A 16,315-nucleotide genomic window follows, 5' to 3' on the forward strand; every position below is an offset into this window, starting at 1 on the left:
GAAGGCTGATACGGAGCCAATTGATGCTTATACGGGGGATTAAGTTTCGAGTCAGACACAAGGAGAACCCGTCTGTCTGAACCCAAGAACGAGACGGCCCCATGTTCCCCCGCCTGAAGTATCCCGTGGCCTGCATGAAGTTGCATCTGGCGCGCAAGACCCCTGGAGAGGTGAAACGTGGACTCCGGAGGAAGACGACCCGTCCGAGTGCGGTTGTGCCTCCGGGATGCATAAGCCACGCACATGGGTTTGACTTTGAGGGCGAGGACCGGAAGAGACCCCGGTGAGAGCTATTCCGGGTTGTCGCAACAGGAAGTTTACGGCCATCAGTGTTACTATCACTAATTGTCATCATTGTGGGTTGCAGTCAGCGACGGAGATAGGGCTAGCTGGGCAAAGTGGGCAAGGCTGAGCCCGGTCCAAGAATGGAGCAGGCGGGATTTGCGTGCACGGCGAATGATTTACACTGCGACGGCAGAGTTACAATCGTGTGCTGATCCGATATACCCAGATATCCAAGAGAAGTCTACAATCGGCTCCAGACTGACTCGAATTGTTACCACAATAGTCAACAGGCGAGTATTCCTTATATTGCCCTCGCATGCGAGGCGTCTCCCACGGAAAGCTGTTGCCCTTCTAGGCAGCTGCAGCGGCAGCGAGAGGGCTGGCGCAGTCACGATGAAACATCGCAGGGGCCAAATTCTGACGCCAACACGACCGGTTAAACCTTGATTCACCCAGACTCCACAGGGCCCGCGGCCGAGTGTCCGGGATTCCACGGTCGAGATTCTGGAAGCCTGTGCAACTGCGTTGGCAGGCAGCTGTGTTGGCTGCGGTGGAGCTGGGCGTGCTGATTCGCAGCAGCATTCTCAAATTCTCTTTGCCTGACTCGACAAGCTTTCAGCTTCTGGCCAGGTTGATTCTTGGCCTGATCAATCGAATCGGAGGCTGGGTCCGGTCGTGGGAGAGGACTGTTTCTGGGACTTGATATTGTTGTCAATCTGCAATTCTACCGTGATTATCCCGCCATTTTACCGCTATCCTAGTCGTATTCTCCATTCTCGATAATTATTCCGCCCGTACTCGAAGTGGCCAGTGGATAAGTGGACCAGGATCCCCATCCCTGTCAGTGTCGGGGAATCGGAAGACCCAGAAGAAAAGCGATCGCAGATTAACTCAATAATGAACCCTGTCAATCACGGCTTGTCCGTCCGTTCCCTTCGAGACAAGGCCGTTCTCTGCGCTTGCAACCTCGGGCGGCTCACCCAGTAATTCTGGTATAAAGAATGTCAATCCCATTATGCCAGAGGAAGATGGGCAGGAAGATGGGCATGCGGCCAGCCTGGCTCCTTTGCTGTCAGCGGGCGCAGGCACAGGCACCAACTCTGTAAACTGTAATCTCGCTAATCTTGGGACGCCATTCAGCCTGGACTGCTGCTGGTGGAGATGAACATTCCTGCGTCTTTCCGGATTCCGATGCCCCCAACAACCGAGTCTGCCCCACCGGACCAGTCCTGTCAACTTTATATGCGAGTTGACTGCGGCAACCGAAATCGAAGCCCACCTCCCCACTGCGATTTGCGCTACTGGCTGGATTTGCTGTCGTTGGGCCAAGGAAACGTGCCAAAAAGCCGCACGCATTTGCTATATCAGTCGGTTGTCCGGCGATGCCCTAACCACGTAGTCTAAGCAAGTTAAACAAAGCCAATTAATTGCTCCGACGCCAGTATGGCCAGATCTCTGCGTCTGGATCTCGTAAATTGGGGTGTCCGCAGCAGCAGGCCTTCTCCTGAGTGCCCGTCGAGATGCCCCTGATCGTATAAGAACGGTCGCGACGATCCCTGCTGTCTTTCACTCCCTCGGCATTTTCCTTTCTCCTGCATTTTTGTTCTTTTTTGCTTCTGCCCCGAACAGCTCTGCCATGCGTTTCTCACTCACTGCCGTGGTGGCAGCTCTGGCTGCTGTCCCCCATGCCACGGCCTCCCCTGACATCGACGAGTGGGATCTCCTCGCAGGCAAGGCCCTGGTGAACCAGGTGCTGTACCAATTCACAAAGCCTCGTTACTTCGAGAGCACGTGTACGCCCCTGAACGCTGCTGTCCGTCGGGAATGGTTCGTGTCTGTCCTTGTTTCGCTTGAGCTGTCTAACCGATCGCATAGGGGCACATTAACCAAGACTGAGCGCAAAGAGTACATCGAGGCAGTTCAATGCCTCATCGACTCGCCATCTCAGATTGATCCTTCTTTTGCTCCCGGCGCGCGCACTCGTTTTGATGACTTTACCGCCGTCCACATTAACCAGACGGCCTGGATCCACACAACAGTATGTCCTGCCATTTATATAAGCCTGAAAGATACTAATTGCGTAGGGTAACTTCTTGACATGGCATCGCTACTTCACCTGGGCCTACGAGCAAGCTCTTCGCAATGAATGCGGGTATAGAGGCTACCAGCCGTACTGGTCGTGGCCGAAATACGCCGACGACCCGCATAGCAATCCCATCTTCGATGGCTCCGAGTACAGCATGTCGGGCGACGGGTCGTATGTTCCTCATGAAGGTCCTGAAGCTGGTCCGGATATCTTCCTGGAGCCTGGACATGGTGGTGGCTGTGTGACATCTGGGCCGTTCAAGGAGTATGTATTTCTTGCTTCCACAATATTCAGACTGTACTGACTGTGACAGCTTCCAAGTGAACCTTGGGCCCATCGCCACCACCCTCAACATTCCTGGATTGGAAAACCAGAATGGAACAGGGCTGGACTACAACCCTCGCTGCCTGCGTCGCGATCTCAACCCAGATGCCGCAACCTGGACGACAATCGACAAGGTGATGGACCTGTTCGAGCGCAATGATATCACGTCCTTCCAAAACCGCCTTCAGGGCGACTTCCCTAATAAATACCTCGGGGTACACAGCGGCGGTCACTACACCATCAGCGGTGATCCTGCTGGCGACTTCTTTGCCTCCCCCGGTGACCCGGTCTTCTACCTGCACCACGCGGCCATTGATCGTGTTTTCTGGACGTGGCAGAATGTGCAGCCTAAGGATCGTACTTTTGTGGTCCAGGGCCCGACTGTCCTTCCTGGCTTTGGCATTCCGAATACTGCGAATGCTACCCTCGATGATATGCAGTATTTCAGTGTGTTGGCCGAGGACAGGACCATCCGTGAGCTGCTTGATACGACTGGGGGGCCTTTTTGCTACGTCTATCTTTAATCTTAATGGGCGGTGTATATAATTAGACCTTAATAAAAACATATATCTTCTACAAATCATATAAACCGGAGAACTAATTGACGTCCCACTTCGCTTCTACGTCTTCCCAAGCATCATACTGGAACAGCCACCCCCCAACCCCATACCTCCTCCACACCAAAGGATCCTCCCCCTCCTTCAAACCCTCAGGTAACGGCCCTCGCTTCCCCTGAACCCACTGCCTCTCAACAGCCTCAAACCCACGCATCTTCCAATCCCGCTCCCTCTGCTCCTCTCCATCATCAAGGTGATTCAGATCCTGCTGGATCGACCCGCGCCGGACAACAGTCTCCGTCCGCAGTTTCCGGCACAGCTCGTAAACACCTAGCGCCTTGGCCTTGTCGTCTTTCGAAAGCGATTCAATCCGGCTCAGACACTCACCTAGCACAGCTGCGTCTTCGAATGTTATCCCCGCCCCGCTGGCGAGGTAGGGCAGTGTCGCGTGCGCGGAATCCCCGAGCAGCGCGAAAGTCTGGCTCGGATGGACCCATGAGTCGATGCTATTGCGGATACAGAGGCGCCATCGCAGGACGGATGGGCAGAGAGCGAGCAGTTTGCCGATTCTATCGCTGTTAGCTTATCTCTATCTATATCGTACTGTGGTCGCATACTTTGGATCCCACTCCTTGAATAGTCCCTGCATCTCGTCGACGTAGCCTTGTAGTGTTGACGGGCCTTCTTCGGGCATGTTATCTGGGACGAGCAGGACGAGGTTGAGCTGGGACCCGTCGCGGAGGGCGTACGTTACTGCCATAGTCAACATTTCTACTCGACGTCGATATAGTGGTGGATAGTGGTTACCGGCATGCGCTCCAGGCCCGTACCAATAATTCACGGCCTTCTCATCTAGATACCGCACCAGCTCTGGATCCTTCCGAACATCTTCGCCATCTAGGAGGATCCGGTACGCCATGTCGCCGGTGCGATGCGGTGGTTCGCGCCGTCCGAGCAAGATCTCGCGACACCGCGAGTTGATCCCGTCTGCGCCGATGACGAGGTCTGCTTCTTGCGGTTGTTGGTTTTTCACCAGCACCGTGGCGATGCTCTTGTCATCGTCGAAGGTAATATCCACGACTTCACTACTCGTCTGTATATCCGCGCCTAACTCGATCGCCCGAGAAAGGAGGACGCCGTGTAGATCAGCCCGATGGAAATCATTAAACGGTGCCCCGTGCTCCCTTCCCGCTGCCGCGAAGTCCATAGACGATATCAAGTCTCCCTTCCAGTTGAGGATATTGCATGTCTCTGTTTGCGAGGCTTTCGATGTAAGCGTCCCGTGTATATCCCAGGACTGCAGGATTCTGGTACTGTTCGGTAGACACTGGATGCCCGCGCCGACTTCCCCGATGCTTTTTGCCGATTCGAGCACTTTTACCCTGTGTCCCGCGAGGAGGATAGAGATTGCGGCGCCGAGACCGCCGAGGCCTGCGCCTATTATTATTACCTGCATGGTGCATGTTAGACGTGGGTTTATGATAGGGTTTGGTGGATTACATTGAGGGTGGAGCTTTCGGGGCGTGGTTTGGGGGTTGTTTGGCGTGGAGGTCGTTGTTTGACAGTCATTGTGGGTATTTGGTATTAGTTATTGATCTACGATGGACAATACTGAAGGGATGTGGTTTTATTCTACGGTCCTCATGTCGCAAAGTGGGGATCCCTGTATAGCCTGGAGTACGTTGGCCAAAGATGGGGTTGCGGAGAGTGGAGGCTAGCATGATTCTCGCGATGATTTGACACATAGATATATATTCCAAGTTAGGTTGACATGCTCATTATATTATCTCTTGACAGGTCGAGTGTGAAGGGTACTGTAGACCGAGGAGCTGTACGTCAACCCATCAGTCCGAGTCGCAGCACTATAAAGACTCGTGGAGCATACTCTCCCCACTTCCGGCCAAGGCATTTAAATAGGCAAAAAAGCCATCGAATGCAACTGCCGAACACGGGGCCGATCAAAGCCCTATGATAATATTTACCCCGCCGGAGGGCACCCCGCTTACACTCGGTGCTGCAAACTTAATCAGTATAAATAGATGAATACGCATCTGCCAAGTGCTGCAGGGGAATGCGATGCAACTCTCGCTTGCTTGCGAGTGGACAGAATGCCCGTCGCGTGACTGTCCAAGAGTCCTAATTGCAGAATAACCACATATCGCTTTAGCCTTTGAACCTGGGCGTTTCATGCTCGCGGGCGAGGAGACGACTTGGGGGTATGATGCCGATTAGGGTCGTGTTTGGTGTGTGAGGAATACGATGAGGTCGACATCGACAGATATGCGCTGTGCAGAAGTTACGAACGGTGCCTTGGGGGGCGGGAATATATAAAGCGCTTGGAAACATGTCCTAGATGTCATCTTTCTGAGTGACAGTACAAAGAGTCATTCCAAATATACTCCGTTACCAACATGAAGCTCCAACTTGCCGTATCCCTCTTCGCTGCACTTACTGCAGCAAGCCCCATTTGCCTCGAGAAGCGCCAGTGTATGCAAATTCTCCCTCCCAACCAGGACTTGGCTAAGCTCCCAACGTAGCATCTGGCCAGAATGAACTGCGCGATGGGGATTGCAAGGATATAACTCTTATCTTTGCCCGCGGGTCGACGGAGGACGACTACCTGGTAGACTACTTCCACCATATGACTAGTGCAAGGGACTGACCATCTAGGGCTCACTCGGAGTGGAGGTCTGTGACGGCCTCAAATCGCTGAAGCCCGATCAGGTTGCATGCCAGGGTGTTGCGCCGGCATATAAAGCGGACCTGGGATCAAACCTCCTTCCCAAAGGAACGTCCGATGCGGCGATTAATGAAGCCACGGAGCTGTTTGAGCTTGCGGCGTCCAAGTGTCCCGATACCAAGGTCGTTGCGGGTGGTTACAGGTTTGTTGTCTCCCCTATACCACCATACGGAGTCTGACAATTATACAGTCAAGGAGCGGCAGTGATGCACGGGTCCGTTTCGACTCTCTCGAGTAGCGTGCAGAACCAGATCAGCGGTGTCGTGCTCTTCGGGGACACCCGCAATCAACAGGATAACGAGCGGATTCCGAACTTTTCGACGGATAAGACGAAGATTTATTGTGCGGAGGGAGATAAGGTGTGCGAGGGGACGCTTATTATCACAGATGCGCATTTTTCTTATAGTCAGGATGTCCCGGATGCCCTTGAGTTTCTGGCTGGGAAGGTTTAAGGAATGAGCATGTCTACCAATACAACAAGTTTAACATCCATATACTAGACATGCACAGCCGTATTGATTTAACCCATTGGACCAGTATAAATTATTCAGGGTTGATTGATGAGGAGAGAGGCGCCATAATGTACAACAGTCGGGGTCTAGTATACAGGTAGAGTCAACAATCAAGCAACAGGAACAAGCTCATCCAAAATGCGTTCAATATGCCTCGCAACCGTATAATGGGTATCATCAAACTCGGTCAACGCACAATGCGGAATCCGCCCAGCCATATACCTAATCATCTCAACCGGTGCATTTGAATCGTTGACACCATGCCAGATCCTCACCTTGTCATAGGCGATATCCTCAAATCTAAACCCCCAATCATGCGATAGCAGAACAGCCTCCTGCACAGTCGCACCGCTGCCCTGCGCAAACGCTTCAAACGACATATCCAGCACCATCTGCCGGCGCTCGTCTATGCTCAGTGTTCCCTTCTCAGAGCTAGCCTGTTTCTCAAGCCAGGCGTTGATCCACCGCGTCGCGGGGCGCGTGGTTACAGTCCATTTTAAAGCATTAACTAGCCCATCCAGGACTAGTCGGAATCCGACCGGTGTATGCGTCGCCGCAAGCGATGTTAGTCGTCTTGAAACCGACACGTACTGCATACCGGCGCTCCATGGTCCAGCGCCCGCGAGGACCCCAACGCCGGAGAGACGGTGGTGTGGTAGTGAGTGCGCGCATGCAAGTGCGTACGGGCCACCGCCGGATCCGCCTAGGACGGCGAAACTGGGAAGGTTGAGGTGGTCGGCCAGGGACTGGATGTCGGCGGGGTAGTCGCGTATCTGGCGGTTGGGTTGGAATGTGGATTGGCCGTATCCGGGCCGCTCTGGTGCAATGATGCGGAGATTGCGACTGCGGGCGATGGGATCGAATGCGGAGGCTTCCAGGCGTGAGGAGGGGAAGCCGTGGAGATACAGTAGGGGCGTGCCTGATGGGATGCCGTATTCGGCGTAGCTGAGAGTGCGGCCGTCGGGGAGAGACAGACTCTGCTTGGTGCGGGTTGAGTATGAGCGGACAGTATTGACTATTCGGATTGACATGGGTTTGGTCATTATGACTGTTGTGTGTTGACGATGGTTGAATTACTGAGTCATGCTGACGCTCTGGATACGAAGAGTATACGAAGACCAAACTAAGCACTAACCATATCTCACTTAGCGCACAGGCATGTGAAGATCTGGTTTATAGTTCGTAGATAAGATAGATCTGTTTACAGAATGCTGTTTAGGGCTACGAGAACGTCGGGATGACCGGATGATGAGGTCATAATGGGTTAACCTGGCTCAACGCGCCGACTTCGCTCAAAAAATTCCTTGCTGCAGAATATTCAGACAATGAACCTCTCAGCCTACGATGAAACCTCTGTTCAGGTCCATTCCGCGATATCCTCTCCTGCGGTGGCAGATACGCCGCTTCGCCGACATCCGGGAGCATCCGGGCAACGACAAGCAGCGCATCGTCGTCCTGGGCTCCGGATGGGGAGGATACACTCTCTCGCGAAAACTATCGCATCGCCAGTTCGCCCCCGTCGTGATATCCCCTCGGTCGTACTTCGTCTTTACCCCGTTGCTCACCGACACTGCCGGCGGCGACCTGGACTTCTCCCATATCGTCGAGCCTGTGCGCGATCCCAGGGTCAAGCTCGACTTTATCCAAGCTGCCGCGCGGGCAATCGATCTAGACCGCAAGACCGTCCTCTGCGAACCGACTATCGTCCAAAGCGGCGTTACCGAGACGCATACAGAGGAGGAGAACCAGAATAATGGCAAGCAGGTGAATAAATGGGAACACAGCGAGATGTTCCACGTCCCCTACGACAAGTTGATCATATCAGTGGGCGCAATCAGCCGGACATTCAAAACACCAGGCGTCAAGGATAACGCCATCTTCTTCCGCGATATTGGCGACTCGCGCCGTGTCCGTCGGCGCCTCCGCGAATGCTTCGAACTCGCCGTCCTCCCAACCACCAGCGACGAAATGCGCCGGCATCTGCTGCATTTCGCCATCGTTGGCGCTGGTCCAACTGGTACGGAACTTGCTGCGGCATTGCGCGACTTTATCCACGCTGATCTGATCTCCCTGTATCCGACTTTGGTCGGCTTACCACGTATCTCGCTGTATGATGTTGCGCCGAAGGTGCTGTCGATGTTCGATGAGTCGTTGTCGCGGTATGCGAAAGAGACGATGAAGAAGGAGGGTATTGACGTCCGCACTTCCCATCATATCGAAAATCTCCGTTGGGGTGTTCCCGGTGCTGAACCGCCGTACGAGATGGATCCGCGGAGTTGTTTAACACTTACAACGAAGGAGGAGGGAGAGGTGGGAGTGGGAATGTGTGTCTGGGCTACAGGGAATGCCATGAACGAGCTCGTTCGCGATTCTCTGCGAGATGTCGATGTGTTTCCGGCGAATTCGGCCGTTATGCAGGACGGTTCGAAGCCGCCGCAGGATGCATCGACGCGGTCGTGGTCGTATAAGAAGGCCTCGCAGACAGGTGCACTCCTAGTCGATGGACACTTGCGCGTCCAGCTTCAAGACGGCACCGGTAGTACAGCCGTTCTCAAGGACGTCTTTGCGCTTGGAGACAACGCCATGCCCGAGAATGGCGCACCACCAGCAACAGCACAGGCGACCGCCCAGGAAGCAAAGTGGCTTGCGACGCGGTTTAATCACGGCGACTTGCAGACATCGCCGCCGTTCTCATTCAAGAATATGGGCACGCTGGCGTATATTGGGGATGCGCGGGCGCTCATGCAGCTGCCGGATGAAGGGGATGGCAAATTTCTGCCACAGAAAGTAACAGGGAGAATGGCCTGGTTGGTCTGGAATTCGGCGTACTTGACGATGACTATTAGCTGGCGCAATAAGCTAAGGGTTGCGTTTCGGTGGATGTTGAATCGGGTTTTTGGGCGGGATATCTCGCGCTATTAAGCAGTTTCAGTACAAATGGCATGATCTTGCATGTCTAGTGCTTATTATACAATCTAAAAGACATTGTTCCGACCAGGCATTGCATGATCATCTGTTGTTAAGCAAGCATCGTTACTGAAAGTCTTGTTCTATCGGTATTCATGAAGAAAGCATTTCTGAAGTCATTATTTTCTTTCTCAGTAGGGAAGCATGTTAACCTGGATCATATTAGCCCGTTATATTTCATAAACCGACTTTGGTTTATTTCTTTGCAGCAGTCATAGCATACCTTCATGCTAATTCTCACGATGGCGCTAATACCTTCTGGTAATAGTGTATGTCAATCTCCGTTCCTTCGCCTGTTTGGGTGACGTTGTCTACCGTAAAGATCTGCACCCAATTGATATTTTTGTCCTGACACGCGCATGCGGTGGGGCCATTTCCACCGCCATAAGCTGAACGGTTCTTCCATCCTCGCGTCTGCCAGTTCAGCCCGAAAATGTCATGTAGGCCAATCGACTGTTCGGCTGCTGGTCTGAGCGACCTGCATCTGGAACCGGACCCTGATATTTCGGGGATTGGGGTATGCTCCTGTCTTGAGCAGTCACACTACACAACGCTTATGTGGACAGGTTTTGGCAGCGTCCCTTGGAACCGCCTGGTTGACCCTCGTATGCTTGGCAGTCCATTATGTCGCAGTGCAGGTTGAACCGTCATCCAACCTGTTGGACTCGTCGCTACAAGGCGCCGTGCGGCGTGCCCTAAGGTGGAATTCAAGTAGAGACTGGTCGAGGCCGCTCAGAACTGTTAGTATATACAGTGCCCTGGAGCAAGATATACCGTGCTGATATCTGATAAATACAGCTCATACTCGCCATAAGTGATCAGCAGCTTGTCACGGGGCTTGCTATGCTCATCGGGGCATTTAGCCAGCTCAACTGTGGCATATCATTTTACCACTGGCAGGTGGCAACGACTCTGGCCTGGTTCGCATCGATAACCCATCTCGCAACTCTCCCATTCCTTCAAGAGTTCCTCCAAAGCCACAAGTTGCTCCTCTGCCTGAGGGTGATGTTGATGTCAGGGGTCGCTATTATGCTGGCAATAGCCTTGCTTCGAAGCGGCGATCGGGATGCCCCGGCCATGTGTGGAAGTGTGGCCAATGGATCTGACCCAGTCGGCGACTGGATCTCTCAGGACGGCGTGTACACGATTTTATCGGAAGTCATACTTCTTGGGACCCTCGTTACTCGGCTTCTGCGAATGCTTTCACACACGAGCCACGTTGGTATGAGAATTCTTAGGGTTGTGCGTGCAAAGTGGCTGGCCTCCATAGTTTGGCTTTGTAAAAGGCTGCAGGCACGCAGCAAATTCACTGCCGCGTTTACTCTTTGGGTACCTGTCTTGAGTCTGTCCGTCCTGGTCTCAGTCCAAGCCTTGCTTGACTTCTGGCGATCCCGCACATGGGAGGTACAGTTTGCCGCATATTTGTGTATTCTATATGCTAATGTTTAAAGCTACTATGGCTGCTATTTTCCCTCATATGGGGTACCATGCGGCTATTTACTGTCCGCTATAGCATGCAGAGCAGCAGAGATATGCTGGAAGAGAGCTATTGGGGCTTCGGCCAGGTCATTCCAGTATTACTTCTTCTTGTTCCAGGCTTGGTGGTTGTGGAAAGTCTCTCCGGTATGCTCTCGTCCGCTAGCTTACATTATGGGCTTTCTGTACTAATAGAAACAGAGGTGTCTAGTGGAAAGGCCCCAGATATCCCAACCCAATACGAGAATCTCCAACTCTTAGAGCTAAGGGATGGCCAACAAGCACAGTCAACGCCCAGCCCCCAGAGCAATCCCCCAGCTCCCCTGCGGGCAATGTCATGCATTCGGCCAACTCAATCGGAGGGCGATCGGGTATATGACATTATCATAGCGGCCTGCGAGCGCGACTTTCGCTCGTGCCCGTGGTACCTGGATAACCTATATTTCATGATATCATTTATTGTCGGGGCAGCACCAGTTTACCTCTTGTTTGCCGAGGAAGACTTCCAGCACCTGAACCTGTTTTTTGTGCAATATGCATGTTTACTTCTCGGGGGCTGCTGTCTGTGCCTCTCAACCATACCCCTTTGCGGAGTTGTGAACACCATCAAATCGAACCAATCCAAACATTATGCCTGTTCCGCTATTCGAATCGTAATTGATCCTGGTAAGGCGTACCGGATCTGTCGTCAGATTTACTATTATGCCTCCCCGGCTCTCGTCGTATTGAGTGTGATTGCGACCGATAAAATGTGGATACTGATACTAGGTTATCCTGGGATTTTCCTGGCCGTCTGTACTTGGATAGTGTTTTATATGTCTCCATTTTTGTTGTCGGTCTTTGGTGCTATTTACTCATTATATTGGCATGCCTCGTAATGGGACTTGCATGCAGTGATTCTACCTTGGGTGCTCTGGGATCTGCATCTGTGGGTTAAGTACAACCGTCCTATGTTATATACCATCTTCCATACTCACCAGGCCGTGTATTGTTTCCTTAATATATACCAGTAGCGGCCCTCAGGGTCTGGCTTTGCGCGCACCTGCCTTCTCCGTGCATGGCCTACTTCGGTTTTTCCATTATAGCATAGCCAGTCTCACCTTCCATTTTGAAAGGTTGTCATCTCCAACGCGCCGTCGCGATAGGCAGCAGTGGGCAGCATTCCCTCCTATTCCAGGCTTCGTCCATTCAGCCAAATCCATTACCGTTACACCAGACCACCTCACAGCGTTCTAGTTTCCCTTCCTGCACCGCTCCAATACGCCTCTCCCTCCACCAGCCCTCTGCGACCTGTCATGGCGCTCGACCTGCTGACTGCGCCCATGGTGGCCTCTGACCTCAGATTTGGCCTCCTCTTGGATTTACGAGCTGCTGTGTAACCAAGACGCATGGGGTTGGGGCTTGTTCAGATTCACGGGCCAACATTGGATGGGCGACTTTTGGATGCGCCAATCAGTTCTCGCATTTGCCGCCCCCCCAATGAATTACAAATCGCCAGGCTGTAAAGCACCCGGATGGTTCGTCCGTCAGATGCATGTCTTGGATGACGCTGGAAATGATCCATCCGCCAGCCACTTGGCTTTTTATTGGCCTCGCTGCATGTGACTCGTGGGTGGCCATACGAGCTCGTGGTTTGGTCTTGGAGAAAACTGCCCCGTGTTTACTTTGTTCTGTACACTAGGCTCCAGGAACTCTTTCATAGGAAGCACCTTTTCATCAAGTATAATCGGGGTGTAGTATGTGAGTTTAACGCCACTGTGCTTAACGGATGACGGTCTCTGCGAAGTCTGTAAAGAACCGTAAGCTGAGGCTCTGTCAGTTGGAAGTTACACAATGTTCGGTATTATGGTTCATTGCCTTGATACGGAAAGGAAGGATACAGCTCGATCTTAGCTGGCTAATGACTTATCAGAAGTACCCCTCAGCTTCATGATGGGTGGCTGTTTGACTTTGTTAATCCTATGCTGCTGCGGGCAACAGGTATAAATAGGGGCCCTGAAACCCTCAACATCGCTTGCAACGATCTTCCTCAACTCCAGATTCTCATTTTCTCTCAACATATAAAACAATACTCAAAAATGTACTCCAGCATCCCATTCATTGCTGCCCTTGTGGCAACCACAGCTGCTGTCCAATGCATCTCGCCCCCGCCTCCAGGTACCGTGGACCTGTCTGAAAACTGGAACGTTCAGTGGAGCCATGTCAAGTATGATCCGCCTAATACATTTGGTGTATGTTCTTCAGGGCAGTAAGCTGACGGCCATCACCAGCACCGACCCTTCCCAACTTTGTGTCTATCTCTCCAACTTCCAGCTGGCTCAGAATCCCCACACAATCCGCGTCGCCGGTCCAGTGAATACTAACAATGGCGGAACAACTGTTTCTGGATCCTGCAACTTGGGGGTCGTAGACAGGTGAGTAACTGTTTTCCCTACGTACTAGAACAGCACTAACTCATCCGCATTTTTAGTCCGTACAGGGTCCGACTTTCCCAATGTGGAAGTCCAGATACGATCTACTCCGAGTGCAACCAGATGGAAGTCTCGCAAGACTCCTGCTAACTAGGTGTTAAGTGCATGGCTTATGTGAGCGATTTGGCTGGTCATTGCGTGTCTCGGTATAGGTTTTTGCCGTAGATTAGGTTTTCCCTATACTGTAATGCGAATGCAGAGACTGGATGTATGAGTTGGGCTTACCAGTACTTCTACTAAATAAATAGCCACTTTATCACAGGCACCAGACCGTATTGTATATTAGTACTACTGAGTCCACGCCACATATACTATGTTCTTAGTATTTCCTCAGCAATGCTTTATCAGGATATCCTAATTCTTCAGACTGTCCTCTCTAATATCCGCCCTGCACTAAAGAGAGATGAGAATAACCTTAGCCCACAAACGAATGTGAGCGTGAAAATAAATGACCCTACCCAAGCCCCGAGTCTGGGGAATCCCAATGCTCGTGTTGACCAATATTCAACCAAGGCATGGACCGTGCTGCTAATAGCGAAACTGGTAACTCATCTAATTGTCGCTGCCTGTCGGCCTTGTCCAATGGATGAGATCTACATGGGATGCCCCACTCGCCGGCAATCTCTGTTTCTTTCGAGTTCGTCGGGTGAGGATCGAAGGGCATGCACGTAGCTGAGGGGTAGGATCCGAAGATCGGCTCGAGAGAGGGGAGCATACCCCCGGTCGGATCGAAATATTGCCCGTTGGAATCAGCTGGACGCAAAAGTCTGCGTGTCAAACCCTTGCCGTCTTGTTTGCTTCGGCAATATGTTGCCCGGACCATCAGTTTTGATAAGGGCTGCCAGATGGTTCTGCTCTGGCTGATTGCGTCTCGTTGCCACTCTTTGAAGATCGTGCTTATCGAGGGCCACGCACGCTCCAGTATTGAGCTTTCTCTGCCGCAGCACATCTCAGATAGGACAAATGCAAGTGCGTGCCAAGGTATGTGCGTTTGGAATTCCCATTTCCACTTTGCGAGCCTGACATCCATATGCAGGGTATGGCTTAGTTCAATCATTTCGATTGCATGAGAAATGATCTTGTCTCGTACATCATGAGGTATCTTTTGGTCTTTGTCCAGGGGTTGATGTATGATCAGTGACAGCTTCGCAATAGATATGCGGACAAGCTTTATGCAAACCGACTGGAGGGCAGAATTAGGATCGAGATGGCGCACATATCGCTCATTTAGGCGTCTGTCCAGGTCTTCAACAAGAGATCGACGCTCTTCGATTGATTGCAGGGCAGGGCAGGGACTTCCGGGAAGGTGATAAGTCAGTCGGCGTGTAGCCAACGCAACCTCGCATTGCAAGAGAAAGTAAGTTAAATCTGTAAAGCCAGATTGCTCTTGCGGTAAGTCCTTCACGAACGGGTCGACATCGTCGTCGTTGATATTCAACGGAAGACGAGTGTCGTAAAAGACGTCGTGCAGCATTGGATCTGTGCCCTGATCTTCTGCAGTTTCAATGTCGAGTATGCAGATGCACCACCACAGACGACGGCGCATCTCGACCTCGAATGGTTCCAGGCCAAATGTGGAACCGTCACGATGTAAGCCCAGGCCAGTGGCAAGACGGACAACAAGAGAAGTCATAGACCAGGCAAATCGCGTCTCTCCGAGCGAACGTAGGCTCTTCAGGTAGAGAACAGCAGCCTGGAGTAAATTCAGATTCTTCGCCGTCGTCAAACCTGCCTTTACAAACCCCTGCTCTATAGCAAATCGGAAGTGACTTCTTACTGCTTCTTTGGTATCCTCAAACTCCACAAGACATTCCTGTTCGCTCATGCTGGCAGCAGCTGAGAAATACACGGCAAACAGCATACACTCTGAAACCTCATCCAAGACTTCCGGACAAACTTGATAGCACTGAAACGCCATATTTACGGTCTCCGGGTGTAGAACCATCACGAGTGGAGCCACATTCTGTTGATACTTATTCCACAGAACAGCTATCTGTGTCGCTGACGGATGATAATTCGCTAGGGTGTGCGCAACAGAGTTGAACCCGAAGAGGAAGCAGTCGTTGTGGTAATGATTATTTGGTCGGCTACTGTCCGGGGATAGATATTCACCAGCACTATACGACGGCTCCAGCAGCTCATGCAGCTCGTCGATCTGACTATTAACAGCAAGAACGAAAAACTGATAGTGGAAAGTATACCTGGTCACTGAGACTCGCCCATAGCCGATTACTTATATAGCGACCGCATCCATGATCAACCACGAGCCGCCCGAACTCCTCATGGGTGCCGTATTTCTGTGGCATCACGCGTGGATCTGTCTCAAGATATGGGCATTTTTCAATGATTGTTGCTTGGCCACTGCCAGCCGCGGTAGATCCTATGGCCTCCACGTCCGAGTAGATGGGATGCTGAAGGTCACGAACAAGATCTTCTAGTTGTTTCAGTCGGCACCAAATGTCGGTTCCTGGTGACTCGCGAACCCTGCGTAAGTTTCTTGCAGGCTTTGGGAAAACGCAGGGTATCCCTGCTTTGACGCAGTTGAGACACGGCTGTCTTGTATACTATGCGTTGCCGCTGTCCACTTTGAGCAGGTTCGAAGAAATTTTTGATGGGAAATAGTCCGCCACACGGCCATCTGGTAAGTTGTCGCCACGGTCCGGCTACTGTCTTTTCCCTGTGGAACCAAACCTTTGCACGGTTGGTTGTTCACTGCACTTGGACGTGGATCTGCTCCACTTTTGTTATCTGATCCGTGAGATGACAACAGCAATAATCCGGAGGGACGACCTGGTTATCCCACGGCCTTTGCCCTATTACGCCGAAGCTCTGCTGCAACATGTCCTGCTGCGGTGCTGGTAGAGGGACAAGTGAGTGTCCACTCGCCCAGTCATCGG

The 16,315-nt window shown here is 52.2% G+C and overlaps 8 protein-coding genes across 8 annotated transcripts; 5 read left to right on the top strand and 3 right to left on the bottom strand.

The window, feature by feature from the left end:
• The first annotated feature begins 1,781 nt into the window (after nt 1-1,781).
• Nucleotides 1,782-3,530, top strand: ASPVEDRAFT_838045 (tyrosinase family protein). Its single transcript, XM_040817450.1, has 4 exons — nt 1,782-2,112; nt 2,161-2,323; nt 2,370-2,635; nt 2,685-3,530. The coding sequence occupies exons 1-4, from the start codon at nt 1,922-1,924 to the stop codon at nt 3,217-3,219; spliced, it is 1,155 nt and encodes a 384-aa protein (XP_040671010.1). The 5' UTR covers nt 1,782-1,921; the 3' UTR covers nt 3,220-3,530.
• ASPVEDRAFT_137308 (uncharacterized protein) lies at nt 3,293-4,708 on the bottom strand (the record flags this gene model as incomplete). The annotated part of the gene is made up of 3 exons (XM_040807376.1): nt 3,293-3,677; nt 3,870-4,005; nt 4,060-4,708. 3 exons carry the CDS (start codon nt 4,706-4,708, stop codon nt 3,293-3,295), a joined length of 1,170 nt encoding a protein of 389 aa, XP_040671011.1.
• Nucleotides 4,709-5,616: 908 nt separating this feature from the next.
• Nucleotides 5,617-6,898, top strand: ASPVEDRAFT_44769 (cutinase family protein). Its single transcript, XM_040813131.1, has 4 exons — nt 5,617-5,739; nt 5,790-5,875; nt 5,923-6,134; nt 6,183-6,898. The coding sequence occupies exons 1-4, from the start codon at nt 5,664-5,666 to the stop codon at nt 6,442-6,444; spliced, it is 636 nt and encodes a 211-aa protein (XP_040671012.1). The 5' UTR covers nt 5,617-5,663; the 3' UTR covers nt 6,445-6,898.
• ASPVEDRAFT_31646 (alpha/beta hydrolase) lies at nt 6,615-7,547 on the bottom strand (the record flags this gene model as incomplete). Its single annotated transcript, XM_040810513.1, has 1 exon — nt 6,615-7,547. The coding sequence occupies one exon, from the start codon at nt 7,545-7,547 to the stop codon at nt 6,615-6,617; it is 933 nt and encodes a 310-aa protein (XP_040671013.1).
• Nucleotides 7,548-7,578: 31 nt separating this feature from the next.
• Nucleotides 7,579-9,650, top strand: ASPVEDRAFT_44770 (putative pyridine nucleotide-disulfide oxidoreductase). Its single transcript, XM_040813133.1, has one exon. It carries the CDS (start codon nt 7,849-7,851, stop codon nt 9,424-9,426), a length of 1,578 nt encoding a protein of 525 aa, XP_040671014.1. The 5' UTR covers nt 7,579-7,848; the 3' UTR covers nt 9,427-9,650.
• Nucleotides 9,544-12,100, top strand: ASPVEDRAFT_837388 (uncharacterized protein). Its single transcript, XM_040817438.1, has 5 exons — nt 9,544-9,988; nt 10,038-10,211; nt 10,270-10,875; nt 10,923-11,094; nt 11,149-12,100. The coding sequence occupies exons 1-5, from the start codon at nt 9,905-9,907 to the stop codon at nt 11,823-11,825; spliced, it is 1,713 nt and encodes a 570-aa protein (XP_040671015.1). The 5' UTR covers nt 9,544-9,904; the 3' UTR covers nt 11,826-12,100.
• A 965-nt stretch (nt 12,101-13,065) lies between these two features.
• On the top strand, nt 13,066-13,503 carry ASPVEDRAFT_44772 (uncharacterized protein). The gene has a single exon (XM_040813134.1). The coding sequence runs from the start codon at nt 13,147-13,149 to the stop codon at nt 13,363-13,365; it is 219 nt and encodes a 72-aa protein (XP_040671016.1). The 5' UTR covers nt 13,066-13,146; the 3' UTR covers nt 13,366-13,503.
• A 705-nt stretch (nt 13,504-14,208) lies between these two features.
• On the bottom strand, nt 14,209-15,976 carry ASPVEDRAFT_114128 (fungal specific transcription factor domain-containing protein; the record flags this gene model as incomplete). Its single annotated transcript, XM_040805614.1, has 2 exons — nt 14,209-15,573; nt 15,620-15,976. Coding segments are annotated over 2 exons (1,722 nt in total), but the record flags the coding sequence as incomplete, so codon positions are not given.
• Between the last annotated feature and the right edge of the window lie 339 nt (nt 15,977-16,315).

The sequence above is a fragment of the Aspergillus versicolor genome (assembly GCF_001890125.1).
Source record: "Aspergillus versicolor CBS 583.65 unplaced genomic scaffold ASPVEscaffold_8, whole genome shotgun sequence".
NCBI lineage: Eukaryota > Fungi > Ascomycota > Eurotiomycetes > Eurotiales > Aspergillaceae > Aspergillus > Aspergillus versicolor.